At 34.1% G+C, this 17,458-nt stretch overlaps 2 protein-coding genes across 7 annotated transcripts in view; one reads left to right on the forward strand and one right to left on the reverse strand.

Moving 5' to 3' along the window:
• Nucleotides 1–17,458, forward strand: part of LOC120430783 (uncharacterized) — a 185,463-nt gene that overhangs the window by 21,226 nt on the left and 146,779 nt on the right. The window lies entirely within an intron of this gene.
• LOC120430846 (translocator protein-like) lies at nt 12,538–13,284 on the reverse strand. The gene is made up of 2 exons (XM_039595973.2): nt 12,865–13,284; nt 12,538–12,806 (listed from the first exon to the last, which is right to left on the reverse strand). Exons 1-2 carry the CDS (start codon nt 13,183–13,185, stop codon nt 12,615–12,617), a joined length of 513 nt encoding a protein of 170 aa, XP_039451907.1. The 5' UTR covers nt 13,186–13,284; the 3' UTR covers nt 12,538–12,614.

Genomic DNA, 17,458 nt, shown 5'->3' on the forward strand with positions numbered 1-17,458 from the left:
CGTTTCAGAGTTAAGATCTCTTTTTGTAGGTCAACCGTGTAATTCGAATTCCCAGTACGCGGTAGTTCGCTTCCAGGAATTCCGTCCAAGTGAAAGATTGCATCCATCAGCGGGTTCCCATGCCGGCGCGGTAGATGCATTTCAAACGCGGTCTTTATTGGACCATCAAATGACGACCGGAGAGTGCATCTGTTGCCCTTCAGACATTTCCACAAAACTGGCAACCTCCTCGACAAACGAATCGTTTGTTTTACTTTCTTTTTTCCCCAGCCTCCGTTTCGGCCTTTCCAATAAAATTTATGAACGAAGAGAGTGAATGCATCATGTATGCGCGCATTCTTGTGAATTGTGCATTGTCCGGTCCTGGAGTTGGGCGAAAAGGCTCGCCATTAAAAAAAATAACCAGAAAGATTGGGTCCCATCTGCCTTTTTTTACGACTTTCGGGAGCAAACTCGCGGGGACTTTGAAGCGGTTTTATGACCCTCTCCCCTCCAATATCCAAGGGCTCATGGGGGGATGCACTTATGGCGATGCATCAGGCCCTGACCCAGTGAAACGGATTCCAACTTCCCTGCGATTGGGTGGGAATATGACCTCTTTTAGCACCTTTGTAGTTATGCCCCAAGCCAAAGTGATTTTCGGATTTTTTTTTGGGGGAATTTTACGACTTTCTTGCGGGAAAGTGAGACATAAATTGCTCGTTTATGTGAGTTTGATCGGTGAGGCTAATGGTCGTTTCGATTAGCCGGAAATGTTTACTTTTTGAAAGTTCGGCTCAAACATCAAACTCGTCCATCTCGAATCCAACACGCAATATAAAAGAAGCAAGCCTTGGCATTGAAGTCGGACAAGAACGTCGTCGTGTCAATAATGATTCCGCGCGGCGGCGGCACCTCATCTGGGCAAATTATATACCGTTGGCTATTGAGCGTGATCCTTCGCGTTGTCAAATGGGACTTCATTCTTGTGTGGTAGCGGCAGCAGCAGCAACCCCTCGTAATCATAATAATAACGAGTTAGGAAATAATAATAAAAAAAACTACCGGAACATACGCCTCATTCAAGAGATTCCAGTTATGGCTTCTTTGCGAATGACGTTGTTCGTCGTTGTAGGTTGAACATGATTGTTATGGTTGTGAAGTCATTTACATTTTATTGTAAGATTTAAATATTTTGAAGTTATGTTTTTACTGTCTAACATAACTAATTTTGAAGGTTACTTTCAATAAAATTTAAAAAACCTGAAATCAAGTTTTTTAATTTTCCAAATGCCGCACTTAAATTAAATTATGAAAATATGTTCAATGATAAGGAAATAAAATTAAATAAAAAGCAGTTTGATTTTTGATTTCAATTATGTTTTTTCATTTAAAAATATATTTTCCAAATTTACTATGCACAAATATGCCTTTATGTCTTTTTCGCCTGATAAAAAATAAAATAATTAATAAAAAAAATACTTAAAATAATTAAAGCTTAACATATTAAGAAGAATTTGAAAAATTATAGACTAAGGTATCTATTGTTCTTTTTATTTTATTTTATTTAAAAAAAATCAGATGTTCAAGAAAAAATTGCTGATAATTCTTTATTAAGGATTGCTTTTGTTTGACAGAATGCAAAACGTACGATAATGAGGCCGGGAAGACAATTTTTCGATTTCTAATAATTTAGGAAATAAAAATTATATTTTTTCTTTCGACTTCCTCCTATTATTTCGACGATTATTAAATCTCTCTCCTCCAGCGTGACGAGGAATAAAAAAATATGTTTTTTTCTCTTAAAAAAATATTCAATTCGTTTTTAATTTCTATTTTAAATTCAAGGATCCTTTCAATATTTTAATCTATTTGATAATGAAAAGGCAATTTCGAAAATAAAAATCCTAGTAAATATATTGGATGATTATGATAGCATGCGTTTGCACAGAGTTTTATTGTATTTTTAATGAATAATTTATTTTTTGTTTCTTTTTGACAACATAGCGAAATTTTGCATGCTTTTTCACTTAATTAGATTTTTTGTTGAAACACATAAATTTTCACAAAATACTCTATTTTTCGAAAATACTACAATGCTACAAAAAGAAAATTAAAGTATTTTCTAAATAATACTCTAAATACATATAAATGCATAGCAAAATTTCGCTTCGTTTGATACCCATTTTGCAAATTTAGAAAATGTGAGTATTTTCAAAAAAAAAATCTGTGGAAATTTTGGTATTTCCAAAAACAAAAACTTAAATTTCGCTTCGTTTGGTACCCATACTACAATTTTTTGAAAATTTTATTTTTTTATAAAAAAAAACTCTAATGAAGTAAAAAACATACAAAATTTTGCTACGTAGATACCCATATTGCAAATTTTTAAAATTTGAGTATTTTCAAAAAATACGGTATTTTGTGAAAACAAAAAAACTGAAAACTGAAAAATGTGACAAAGCATTCAAAATTTCGCTTCGCAAAGTTTGTAATATAGGTATCACATATATATATATAGGTAAATTACAAGCTTTGAAAATTTGAGTATTTTCGAAAAAATACGGTATTTTTTTTTAATTTGTTGTTATCAACAAAAAAAAACTCTAATGAAGTAAAAAAGCATACAAAATTTTGCTACGTTTGATACTAATCATGCAAATTTTAAAAATTTATTTCAAAAAAATATTATTTCGAAAAAAAAGCTCTTAAAATGTGAAAATGCACAGCAAATTTTGCTTCGTTTGATACTCATACTACAAATTCAGAAAATTTTAGTATTTTCGAAAAAAATACGGTATTTTGTAAAATTGTAATTTTTATCAAAAAAAAAAATCTAATGTAGTGGTAAAGCATAACAAATTTTGCTACGTTGGCTACGTTTGATACCCATAATGCAAATTTTTAAAATTTTAGTATTTTCGAAAAATATGGAATTTTTTGTGAATATTTTAGTTTTCATAAAAAAATACCACATACAAAATTTTGCTACGTTTCATATCCATATTGCATATATAGAAAATTTGAGTATTTTCGAAGAAATACGGTATTTGGTAAAAAAAAGTTTATTGAAAAAGCATACAAGAATTTGCAACGTTTAATATTTAAGTGCAAACTTAGAAAATTTAAGTATTTTAGAAAAAAATATATGGTATTTTTTGAAAAAAAAAAAAAAATTATTTCCAAAAAAAAACTGAAAGAAAGAGAAAGAGCAGTCAAAGTTTTGCTTTGTTTGATACTCATATAACAAATTTTTAAAATTTGAATATTTGCGAAAAAAATACGGTATTTTGCATAATTTTTTGTTTGTGTTAAAAAAGTCAAATGAAGTGTAAAAGCATACAAAATTCCGCTTCGTTTGATACCCATATTGAAAATTTTGAAAATTTGAGTATTTTATAAAAATACGGAATTTTTGTGAATATTTTAGTTTTTATAAAAAAAAGTTAAAATTTGGGCATTTAAAAAAATACGGTAATTTGTGAATATTTTAGTTTGTATTAAAAAAACTCAAATAAAGTGTAACAAAATTCTGCTTCGTTTGATACTCATAATGCAAATTTAAAAAATTGGAGTGTTTTCGAAAATCATGGATTTTTTTTGTGAATATTTGAGTTTTTATAAAAAAAACTGGTGAGGTTAAAAAGCATACAAAATTTTGCTACGTTTAATATTCATATTGCAAATTTTTAAAATTTGAGTATTTTCGAAAAAATACAGTATTTTGCATAAAAAATAGTTTAGTGAAAAAGCATTCAAGATTTTGCCACATCTAATACTCATGTGCAAATATAGAAAAAATGAGTGTTTTAGAAATAATATGGTATTTTTTTTTAAAGATATTTTCAAAAATAACTGAAAGAAAGTAATAAAGCAGTCAAAATTTTGCTTCGTTTTATAACCATACTACAAATTTAGAAAATCTTAGTATTTTCGAAAAAATACGGTATTTTTTGTGAGAATTTTTGTTTTTATAAAAAAAACGATACTTAATCCACCTTCAGGTGGTTGGTGCCTTCCTCACATTCATAAAGTCAATACATTCAGTAAAAATAGCAACATTCCCTTAACATGTTTAACAAATCAATTTTATTACTGATTTCATTTGATAGGGTTCGCAGACCTTCAATTTTTCTGGCTCATCGGCAAGGTCTGATAAAAAAAAACCTATCCAACGAAAGATTCAGACAATATTGTTATCACAATATCTCAGATCCGGCCTCCAGAAAGTATATAAATAACACTTAAGTGCCAATAACTTTTGATAGGGTTGTCATGGGTTGATGTTTTAGGCTCATTTGAAAGGTCTTTCAATTATCTAACTAACGATGGGTCGCATGATGGACCCGAACATCACTTTTATTGAAATATCTGAGATCCGGCCTCCAAAAAGTGTATAAATAACACTTAAGTGCTAATAACTTTTGATAGGGTCGTCAGATCCTTGATGTTTTAGGCTCATTTGAAAGGTCTTTCGATTATCTAACTATCGATGGGTCGCATGATGGACCCGGACATCACTTTTATTGAAATATCTGAGATCCGGCCTCCAAAAAGTGTATAAATAACACTTAAGTGCTAATAACTTTTGATAGGGTCGTCAGATCCTTGATGTTTTAGGCTCATTTGAAAGGTCTTTCGATTATCTAACTAACGATGGGTCGCATGATGGACCCGGACATCATTTTTACTGAAATATCTGAGATCCGGCCTCCAAAAAGTGTATAAATAACACTTAAGTGCTAATAACATTTGATAGGGTTGTCAGATCTTCAATGTTTTGGGCTCATTGGAAAGGTCTTTTTAATACCTTTCTGAAAATGTATAACATGATAGAGTTTCTTGCAAAAACCACCCTTTTTACAATCTTCCGGACATACGCCAAAATCGTTTTTTTAGCATAACTTTTAAAGTACTTAACTAAACTTGCTGATTTTAAATAGAGACCTATGGGACCCCAAGACGGATCGAATGAGACTATTACGGTCAAAATTCGTTCATCCAGTCCGGAGATAATCGAGTGACATTTTTTTTGTCCACCCACCTACACACATCCACACAGACATTTGTTCAGAACATGATTCTGAGTCGATAAGTATACGTGAAGGTGGGTCTACGAGGTCGAATTAAGAAGTTCATTTTTCGAGTGATTTTATAGCCTTTCCTCAGTAAGGTGAGGAAGGCAAAAAACGTAAAATTTGGGTATTAAGAAAAAATACGGTTATTTGTGAAAATTTTAGTTTGTATTAAAAAAAACTCAAATGAAGTGTAAAAGCATACACAATTCCGCTTTGTTTGATACCCAAAATGCAAATTTTGAAAATTTGAGTATTTTCGAAAAATATGGATTTTTTTGTGAATATTTGAGTTTTCATTAAAAAAAAATACCACATACAAAATTTTGCGTTTGATACCCATATTAAAATTTTTGAAAATTTGAGTTTTTTCGAAGAAATACGGTATTTTGTAAAAAAATAGTTTAGTGAAAAAGCATACAAGATTTTGCTACGTTTAATACCCAAGTGCATATATAAAAAATTGGAGTGTTTTAGAAATAATATGGTATTTTTTGAAAAAAAAAAAAAAAAAATATTTTCAAAAAAAAAACTGAAAGAAAGTAAAAAAGCAGTCAAAATTTTGTTTCGTTTGATACCCATACTACAAATTTAGAAAATTTGAGTTTTTTTGAAAAAATACGGTATTTTGTGAGATTGTTATTTTTATCAAAAAAAAAAAAAAAAAAAAAAGACTGATGAAGTGGTAAAGCATAAAAAAAATTGCTACGTTGGCTACGTTTGATACTCATTTTGCAAATTTTAAAAATTTGAGTATTTTCGAAAATATGGTGTTTGTTGAAAAATTTGGCATTTTGTAAAAAAAGAACTAAAATAAAGTAAAAAAGCATTCAAAATTTCGCATCGTTTGATACCCACGCTACAAATTTTGAAAATTTGAGTATTTTTTTTTAAATACGGTATTTTGTGAATATTTTAGTTTTTCACAAAAAAAACTTAAATAAAATGAACGCGTACAAAATTCGGCATCTTTTGATATCCATATTGAAAATTTTGAAAATTTGAGTATTTTCGAAAAATGTGGAATTTTGTGAACAATTTTGAGTATGTATTTATACTTTGAAACTAACTACAGTTTAACAAAAATATATTCTTAGTGAAAACATTGAAAATATAACATGATATAGTTGAATTAAGTCGATTTGCGAACGTTTATGAAAATGAGTTCTCGTCCACTATCGGCGATTGGATTACGATTCCAACAAGAGTTTGGCAAGAGTTTTTTTAGTGGTTATTATTTGTAAAGTAATTTTAGTCTGGTGCCATCGCAATTGGCTAGCAAGGTCCAAATAAAAAAAATAATAATGCTTAGAAACAGATAGTGAGGACCGTACACAAAATTTAGGCTGGTTTTGGAAATGTCAATAACTTTTCTGATGCCTCCCGATCTGCGATGCTAATGGTGAGGGCATGAACAATCGCGTGTCATAAAAACCCGTTGCCGAGCCTTCCCAGATCAATGGTTAACGTTATCCGACGGCATGCCATCCGAGTAGCGATGCTATTGGAGGCGCTCCAGTTTCAAGTTGATCTTTGGAATTATTCTGTCTGTAACTACGGGCTAAAACGAAAAGAAAAAAAAAACAAGTATGAGTTGAGTACCCCACAAAAAAAAAACCTCACTTAAACGAACCAATCATCGCCGGGTCAACAACAAGCTAATGAAGCCATCAACGATTTGCGTGAGTTGTATGCCGTGTGTGCGCGCGGTAATTGTTTGGGTCAGGTCCCGTCGAAGACCAACCTCAACGCCGTCGAAGGTGGGTTAATGAGAGGTGTGAAAGCACCGGTCGGGAATTTGCGTGGTTTTTTGACGAAGACGAAGGGAAACAGGTGTGCGATTGCATAACACAACACACTTGGAAAGAGAGAAGGTGGATCCTGGCTAAATTGTTGAGCTTTGATGAATGACGATGGTGATGCTACGACGGCGGGTAATTATCGCTAGAGTTTGAATGGTTTCAGGACACACAATGGAGCATTCATGAAATTCCTGGCTGTTTTGAGTCGGCGTGGCGGCATGACTTGAGGTTATGCGCGCAACTTTATCGTTGAAAATTTATCTTTTTTTGCGGCTGATTCGAGAGAGACTTTTGCAAAAGTACGCGCTGTCGAATTGTCCATTGTGCAAAACAATCAAAGTGCGTTTTAAAACCTGTGTGGATTAACCCAATTTTGCGAGATTTAATCCAACGGCAGAGCTTTAAAAACAAACAAAAAACCAACGCGTCATCCCATTCATCAAAGTTTTGCGCAAACTTTTGGCCAACGCGCGCCTCTAAAAAAGGCATAAATTTCATTACGCGTCTATGAGCTCCAAGAATCGAAACAATGGCCGCCGTTCAAACATAGACGGCGGCGGCGTCGTAAAATGACGGCTGCCAAAGTCCGCGCAAAGAGTTTCGGCGAGCGTTGCAATTAATTCTGCAAGGTTTGTGATCCCAGAGATCCACGAATTGCGTCGTACTCCCCAGTAATTGTGTACCCCGACGATGCCGCCGACTAACGGTCAAAGGTCTCGAACGTGTCGAGTTGGGTTGGGCCCCCTAAATCTCGCGTGTGAAGATCCATGATCCTCGGTCCTCGGACAAAAAAAAAGGTGACACGCGACTTGAATTTGAAGATCTGGAGGAACGCGGCGTCCGTCTCCAAAAAGGCAGCATTGAACTGTCACACCACATGTTGAAGATCAGGAACTGCGCCGATGTAGGTCACTTGGAACAATTCCCCTTCAGGTCCCAACCGCGGACACCTAAATTACCGCCAGGTGACTTGCCATTCGTGTTCGTTTTTGTTCTGTGGCAAATTGCAAATAAATTATTGTGCAACTTGGCGCGCCTGATTTGACCTTGGATCGATCTTCTGCACCTGAGGCAAAACCCGGCCGATTCGTCATAGACACCTGGAGGTACTCCACCTGAACGAAGAGACTCCAACTCCGGATTAATTCGAACAAATCAATCACCACGAGCACGACTAGCACGTTAGAACTCACTCGAAAAAAAAAATAGGGACTTGCAGGTATGCTGCTCCAGCTCACATAAATCATACATAGCGAAGCGCGTTCCAAGCATTAGCCTAGATCCGGCGACGACTTCGAAGTTGAGTTATTCATGAAACTCCGCGAGACCGGCTGTCTCGCGGGAGGTGCCGATGGTCAAAGGGCTCGGTGAATGGTCCTCGTCGTCTATTGAAATGTTTGGTACAGCGCAAGTGTTCAGCAATCGGCCGGCTGCGCTGAATGGGAATAACTCAATTAATTTGGCGCAGTTAATAATTCTTATAGAATGTTTCAAATTTGAGTTATGAGCTGTCGAATGGGGTTGGGAATTTTAAAGCTGCTGAAAACAAAGAGTTTCTGATCTTCAGCTTGACTGCAATGAGAGAGTTCGCCATTATCGTATGGTTTATGTGTTAGATCGTCAAATAACTTAGTTATTTGATCTAATCTTATCTTATCGTACACAAGCGCAGCTAGTCCAGGCCAGGCCTACTGCGCTGCATCAACAGTAGAGAGAATTCTGTGAACGGATCACATTTCACAAAATCTAGAGGGGAGGAAGGATGCGGGGACATACCGTACGAAACGTTGCGAATCATCAAACTACTTAGCTGAATAATTCTCTGAGACTTGGGACAACGTTTCTTTTTTACATTTTTTCATTTGGATAAAATTTTGTGTGTAAGTACTTTTATGATCAAAAAAGACATTTTGCAAACAAGTCTCCATACAATTTTGACAACCGTTCATACAAGTCTGAATCTTGAGAACGGATTTTTTGATCGATTTGAATTTAAAGTTCGCAAAGTTGTAGGAATTACTTGAAAATTATCAGAAGAAAAAAATAGTTATACTAAAAAAAATATATTACGTCATCTCACATATTCGGATCACCCACAAATTCCGAACACTTTTATGATAATTTGTCAATAGCATGCCAAAAGTAGCTTTTCTAGAGCAGTTCTCTCAGATTTCGGTCATTCGATTTTTTTTTTGTATTTTTTAATACGACTGAAACTTTTTTGGTGCCTTCGGTATGCCCAAAGAAGCCACTTTGCATCATTAGTTTGTCCATATAATATTGAATGTTTGGCCCTTTGGAAATGTTATTCTTTGTTTAAAAAAATTGAAAATATTTTTTTCGAAAAGATCGGAAAATTTCACGAAAAAAAATAGTGTTTTTTTGCAAATCAAGTTAAAGTTAAATAAAAAATTACCAAAATTTTTTTACCGTGTATCATTTTTTTCAGTGTAGTCCATATCCATACCTACAACTTTCCCCAAGACAACAAATCGATCAAAAAATTCCTTCAAAAGATACAGATTTTTGAATTTTCATGCATCATTTTTGTATGGCCATCTGCCAAATTTGTATGGAAAATTATATGGGCAAACTAATGATGCAAAATGGCTTCTTTGGGCATACCGAAGGCACCAAAAAAGTTTCAGTCGGATTAAAAAATACAAAAATTAAAATTTAAGAAAAATGACCGATTTCGTAGAAAATTTCTCAATACAGTGGACATTCTGGCTGTCGATCTTCTCGATTTCAATATTGCTCCAGCTGTCAATATTTTTTTCAGTCCCTTCAAATAAATTGCTTTGATTTTTCGTTCTCTAATTTGATAACTGTTTGATAGTTTGGGTCACCCAGAATTTTTTTTTAGCTTTAGCTGATGTTTTTCGAAAAAAAAAAACATCAACTAAAGCTAAAAAACACAATTTGATAACTCCCGCTCTCGGCGGTCCCTTCAATATCGCCAACGAGAGAGTCGACTGTATTAACATTATTCAAAATACCGTTTTTTCGAAAATAATAAAATTTTTAAAATTTGCAATGTGGGTATCAAACGAAGCAATATTTTTTGTACTTTTTCACTTTTTTAGAGTTTTTTTTTGGAAGACCTATTTTTTCCACAATACACCGTATTTTTTTTCAAAAATACTCAAATTTGATGATGAAGCAAAAATGCATTCAAAGTTTTACTACGTTTGATACCCATATCGCAAATTATGAAAATTTGAGTACTTTCGAAAAAACGGTATTTTGTGAAAAAGTTTTATTTAATGACAAATGTCTAATAATGTGAAAATAACATAGTTCGCTTCGTATGATACCCATGTTGCAAATTATGTAAATTTGAGTATTTTCGAAAAAGTACAGTAATTTGTGAAAATTTTAGTATTTCAATAAATCTAAATTTCGCTTGGTTTGTAAATATATTGCAAATTTTGATAATTTGAGTGTTTTCGAAAAAATACGGTATTTTGTGAAAATTTCTGTATTTAACAAACAGAAAAAGTCAAAAAGCATACCAAATTTCGCCTCGTTTGATACCCATATTGGATTTTATTACAATTTTAGTACAGTCCAGTTTCGATTATCCGAAGCCTCGATTATCCGAAGGTTTGTATGGGACTTCAGATAATCGAGTCAATATATTTTTTTGCATTTTTTTTAATTTTCTTTGAGTTCTGCGGCCCTATTTTAGTTAAATTTGATTGATTGTTTGATTGTTTGATTGTTTGACTATTAAATTAAAAAATCCATTTTTTTCAATTTTTCATCATTCCCATTTTGGCCGCCATCTTGGATTTTAAAAATCATTCAAAGTAGTTTAAGGGACAACAAAAACATTTTTTTTGTAATTTGACTACCCGAAGTTTCGATTATCCGAAGTGAAATTTTGCCAAGGCCTTCGGATAATCGAGTCTAGACTGTACTTAATAAAAAAACGGTATTTTGTGATCAAATTTGAGTATTTATACTTTGAAACTTGCTTCATTTGAAAAAAAAAATATTCTTAGTGAATGCATTGAATTTTTTTTCAGAGAGATCGGATTCCTTGAACGAACCCCATTTCACAGAATCTAGAGGGAATGAAGGATACGTGGACATACCGTACGAAATGCGCCAGATATAAAAACTAGTTAGTTTATTATTAGTTTGATTTTTTTTCTTTTTTTTTATATGTAGCCTTCAATATCAACCTCAACAACCTCACAATTTCTATGAAGTTTTGCATAAAGTTACTTCAGACTTTCAGTCAGTTCATGGTGGTTTTTTTGTTCATCGTCTCCAAGTTCTGAGAACTTCACCTTCACCTGTACCGCTGTCGTCGCACTGACCCGATTCTCCGGAATTTCCGTTAGTCACCGGGCACCTTAAGTCACCGCGCTCTAGATTACGTAAGAACACGCGTTAGAAAGAGACACCCTACTGTGAGGTATGGGCGCGGTAGACCCCAACCCGTTGAGTCCCGTCGCGGAAAGGTCGTGCGAACTTGGGCTGAGGCTAACAAAGAAATTGCTCACCGCCGCCACTTTCGTTTTCCGCCGTGTGGTCGTGCGGCGTTCCTCCGGATGATGGATGAAAACATTCCGAGCTTGCAGCATAATTTTAACCTGTGTTTCACCTTGTTTTGCGGTGAGGAAGGTCTGTTTTGATGTTTGTCTATGTTTCCAAATAGGAAGTAGGAGTGTACTATTGCTCCTTTTGCATCTTTAATTTTTATGTTTTCTTGGAGTTTTGTGTTTTGTTCAGCGCCGCAGACCTTTTGTATGCTAATGAGATATGGGCATCCGAAAGAGATCGGACCGCGGTCCAACTCTTGCACGCATTGTTAATTGTTGTCTAGGCCGCACGTAGCGCTGGACTCATTAAGCGCTCGGAACGACTTCCTCTACCCAGCACCAAGAGTTTGAGAGGGGTAATTGCTGGTTTGGCCAACCAGCGAGGGGACTATATCATATCCGATGATTGAATGAGGTGTTTCGGAAAAAAAACATTGCGAAACTGTTTCGATTAAAAACCGCGCTCAAAACAATCCGTACTAAAAGATAGCATTTTTCTTTTGTTTCTTCTTCCAGGTGAGTTCCTTGAACCATTGTGCGGGGCGTAGATGTCGTGAACCTCGACCGCCGACCGCGGTCATCCCAGAGGCCATCGCGCTACTACTTAGCATACAATTGGATCCAATAGTGAAGATCCTCTCGCGTGCAACAACCTCCACGAGCCGACGAGGACTACTTCCTAGAGTCGGGGATAATCATACGCTTCTTCAACGCGCAACGCCAACAAAGTGACAGTCTTGGGGTGTTGACGACGACGACGACAAGAATTGCGTTGGTTGAGTAGTCCGGCCACAGACGGTAGACAGCAAGTCTCGCTGGAGCGCTGATTGAGCGTTGAGTGTCAAGTTGTAGTATACACCCTTACCAAAAATCATGATTTTTTGAGTTCCAAATCCCACTTTTCATACGAATTTTTCAGTTCAACCCATATAACCATTTTTATGGTTGTAGTACCTGAACTCAAAAAATCGTATGAAAAGTGGGATTTGGAACTCAAAAAATCATGATTTTTGGTAAGGGTGTAGTCGATTTCAGCGCTGAGTGGCGCTGAGTAACTTGCCGGCGTTGAGTGGTTGAAGGGCTCTCCGGCCGCGATGTTGAGGTTGCCAGTTTCTGATACAATAATACTTCAAAAAACAAATAATTTTATTAACATTCCAAAAATTTTGTGATTCCGCATCTGATTTCAATACAATTTTGCCAATTTATTCGGAAGTCTCTTCTCTGGATGCAGCTTCCTGCGGATTCCGTCTGTAGATCTCAAAGTTCAGCAACGTAGCAAACGTGCACCACGCAAAGTACGGAAAGATCAGATAGCCGGCCATCTTGTTCACGTTGAAAAACGCATATCCGGTTGCGTACACTACCGCTGTATGAACAAGCGATATCAGGAAGCTCTGAAGAGAGTAGAAATTTGACATCAAAAGACCTTGAACTCCACCCGAAAAAACCTACCCATCTCAGCTGGTGCAGCTTGAAAAAGACGGGCGTCCAGGCCCAGTTGAGCACCAGCTGCGTTCCGTACAGTGCCAGCGGCAGCCGACCCGTTCCGACGAATCCTCCGCCGGCGCTCCACACCAGATAGGACGCGTAACCCAGGGCGGTGTTCAGCACGGTCCACACCGGCGGAAACACCCAGTTCGGCGGCGCGATGGGCGGGAAGTTGAGCCGTTGGTACCAGCCCATCAGCTCGGGCAGGGCCAGCAGTGCCGTCAGCAGGCCGCCAACCTGGGGCAGCGCGATGGCCGCGGTGATTTTGAGGAATTCAGCGTTCATTTTCAATTTTGCCGGGGCGAACTGGGGAATCTTGCAGTTTTGCGGTCCGATTTGGTGGGGGGGATGTCAAACGTTTGATTTGTGTTGGGTGCAGCGATTGCTGTGATTGACTCAAGAATTTTTTTTTCGTGACCTTTTTCCGAAAAGTCAAGAAAAAATCAAAATTGCCAAAACTGCTTTTCGCCGAATAATTTTAGTATGATTCTTAAAATCAATTTTCCATAATTACCATAAACTGGGGTGACTTTGATAGCCCGGGGTGACATTGAAAGAAATTTGATTTGGCCACTAACTTTGATACATCCAACGTAACAGTCACATTTTTGCATATATGTTCGATAATAAGCTATCCCTTAACTCAAAATTCTCAAAAATGTTTAGATATTAATTTGACGGGCATTTGAAAAATCTATCAAAGTCACTCCGGGCTATCAAAGTCACCCCAGTTTACGGTACCTAAAAAAACTCCAAAAATTCAGATATCGAAACATAAGTGTTATAAAACTCTTCAAGATCAGAAAACATTATGTAGCGTTCAATTATCAATTATATATTTTAGATATTTCAGCAATTTTTAGGCCAATTTTCATAATAATAAAACATGTTTGATATTTTCTCTAGATTTTACATTTATTTATTTTTTAACGCTCCTTTTTTAAGGCTCCCTATGAAATTTTGTTCAAAATTGTAAAAAATGTGCTCTTATTTTCTATAACAAAATATTTGTGGCCAGAGGAAATTAAATGTTTGGCCCTTTTGAAATTTTAAGCTTTATTTTGAAATTTTGAAAATATTGAATAAATATATATAAGAATTATATATAAAGAAGAGAAAAAAAAGTCTCGGCGATTTAGATTTTTATCCATTGAGAGTTGGCCAAGATATTGTCATTAAAAAATGAACGCTAATTAGAAATCATTAAACAAAACTTTTTTTTTAATATTTGATATGCTATATTTCAGCAACTATTTGCTCGATGCCTACAATGCCAATAATAATTTGAATAAGGTCACAAAAATGTTTAAGTATTTTTCGATTGCAATTTCGATTTTGGCAATAAACACTTTTTTGAAATTAGAACGCATTTTGTATTTTATTTAAATCCTTTCAGGCCTGACCAAAAATTTAAAATTTTCAAAACTAGCCTATAATTTTCGTATGGTCATAAAACTCATGGATTTAAAAAAATATAAATTTCCGTACAAAAAAATTGTCCAATCTTCTCTGTACCTAACAAATTTTATTTTTTTCACAAAAAAAAAATTAAAAACTTTTTCATAACATTCTTAAAAAAATCCCCTGAATTGTCCTCATCGTAACATACAACTTTGCTGAAAACACCAAACCGATCTGAGAAAAATAATCTAAAATATAGTTTTGAGAAATTTAATTATTTGCGAAGAAATACTTATTAAAAGGTGTTTGCTTAGAGTAAAAAAAAAATCATCTAAAATACGATTTCAAAAATGAAAAAAATAAATTAAATTTCGGAGTGTGACAATTTTTTTAGATTTTTTTTCTGGGTTACAGTTACAAATTCGACAGCTGCCATGCGTGTTTGAAGGGAAGGAAAGCTCCCCCTTAAAGATTGAGGAAAAAACATCCAATGTTCATATTTCATTTAACCGTCGATTTTGTAAAGAATTTCTCAAGTCCTAAAAAAATTACAGTTTTTTTTTTAATATTACCTTCTTTAGGAATGAAAATATTAGTCATAAAAATATGATTCATTAAGATGCAGGTAGTTATTATGGTTATGTTATTGACATGACTAGTTTGACAAAAAAAAAGTGTTATATAAAATAGGACTGCAAAAAAATAGTACGAATAATCCGTTAAAACTGGATTTTGATTGATGTTTTTCATACCCAGTGTGGGAAACATGAATGCCAACACTCTGTTGCAGAGGCAATGTTTGGTAAAATTTGTAATGCCGTCATTTTCTTCTCAAACGTTTAAATTTTTCAAACTTTGCAAATATTTTTTGAAGTTTATGTCCCTCGACTCTGACCAAATGAGAATAATTCTTAATTCAAACATATTTAAATATGCCTTCAGAATAATCTTTTTTTATATAATTTTCTATAACAATTTTGTGCATTAAAAAATAAAATATTTTCAAGTTTTCTGACAAAAGGTCTGAATGATTTATTTTTGTTTGAGCAATGCTTTAAAACTATTTTTATTCGGAGTTGCAATACTTTTAAAATTGTTTTGTTCTTTAAAAATAGTGCTTCTTGATTTTCAAATCAATTTTTGTTTGGTAGTTTACTTAAATAATACTTGAGATAGTTTGAAAAAAATAAAAATAAAGGAAAATTTGGAATTAAGACCCTTGAAATAAGAAAAAAAATATAAAAAATCAAGATTCATGGAATCTTTTTCAAGACTTTTTTACTTTAAAAAAAGTCTACATATGTTGCTGCAGTTTTGAAAAAAAAATATATATATATATATATATATTGAAAATTAGCCTGACTATGTGATACTGAGAAAAATTCTATGGAGGTTAAGAACAACTGATGATTAAAAATGGCTTATTTTCAAATGAGGAATGTATGGTCAAAATTTAATTAAAAAAAAAAAAAAAAATCTCGCAAAAAAATGCACAAATCTAGAGAAATAATCTTTATTTGTTAATGTTTTCCAGTTTTGTCCTCTTTTTATTTATTTTTGACTGTTTTCACATTTGTTGGTATCAAATTCCATTTTAAGTTGGACAAAAACTAAGGCATCACAGATTTTTTTTTTGTGAATTTGGAAGGTTGAATATTACGTCTTTTATGATGTAATTTTACCTCTATTTAGACTGAAAAAGTGTCACCAGAAAAGTGGTAAAAATACACATTTTCAGTGGTAAAATTACACCATTTTTCTGACATCAAATATGTACACAGCAAAAAAAGAAGTAATCCAGCTGCGTGTAAAAGGTCTGAGTGCAAAATACATTTTGCATTATTTTATGAAATTCTATGTAATGTTACACCCTGAATATGGCGCCAGTCCGTACTGTTGGTGCTGAGTTTGGATCCCGTCGGTTGCAACTTTTTTTGTGTTTACAAAAATTGTACATGCAGTGTGTAATATTACGTGTTTATTTTGATGAAGGTGATGTGCATGCTTTTGCATGCGATTTTACCATCGGATTTTTTGTTGTGTACCCATTCCAAGATGTAATATTATCATGATTTTTTTCTGTGATGTTTTCAGCCTTAAATTTAGAGGCTATCAGTAAAAAACGTAAAACTTTGACATTTTAAATTTAATTCATTACCTCAACAGTTATTTGCTAAAAATGTTATACACAGTAAAAAACAATCATGGTAATATTACATCTCTGAAGGGGTAAACTTTTTTTTGTCAGAAAAAATGTGTAATTTTGCCTCTAAAAATGTGTAATTTTGCCTTTTCAATGTCACTTTTTAAGTCTTAAATGAGTTAAAATTACATCATTAAAGAAGTAATTTTCGACCTTCAACATTACACCTTCCAAATTTACACTTTTTTTTACTGTGCAGTTCTTGTTTGAAATGCTTTGAAAACTATTAAAAAACATGAAAATGAACAAAACATGCAAATTTCTAGATTGAAACCCGCCAAAAGGCAGGTTGGGTTGTACAGGGTTAATTGACAAGAACTTGACTTGAAATTCAAGAAGCGACTTTCTTAATGTTCTTTTTTTTCTGTGCTTTGTCGAAGATCCGAAGTCGATTAGATTATTCATTTACAAGAGTATCATCAAAAATAAAATTCTCGCTCAGAAATAAACATACACAGAAAAAAAAACATGGTAATATTACATCTGGGAAGGGGTTCATCTTTTATGTCAGAAAAAATGTGTAATTTTACCACTATTCTGGTGTAATGTCGCTTTTTCAGTCTAAATTGAGGTAAAATTACATCATAAAAGAGGTAATATTCAACCTACCAAAATTAAACCTTTCAAATTTACACAATTTTTGACGGTGTAATTAATAACCTTGTTTTTATTTTGTGAAAATTTTAAAAAATGCTTAATTTTGCTGGCAACACTGCTTTTCATTCCAAAAACACACAAAATGTTCTCTGTTTTGCTTTTTTTGTGCCTCTCCCAGAACTCACGAGCTCCCTCTCCCTCTCTTTCGCCTCAACCTATAGCTTTGTTTATGTTTATTTTATGAACGCACTAATCGTGAGTTACTGCTTCCTCGCCCTCCGACTTCAAAACCTCTTCCGTTCACTGCCCACCAAGGTATGAGCATCTACTGCTGGGGCGCATAAAAACCACGATCCC

Source organism: Culex pipiens, chromosome 1 (assembly GCF_016801865.2).
Source record: "Culex pipiens pallens isolate TS chromosome 1, TS_CPP_V2, whole genome shotgun sequence".
In the NCBI taxonomy this organism is placed as follows: Eukaryota; Metazoa; Arthropoda; class Insecta; order Diptera; family Culicidae; genus Culex; species Culex pipiens.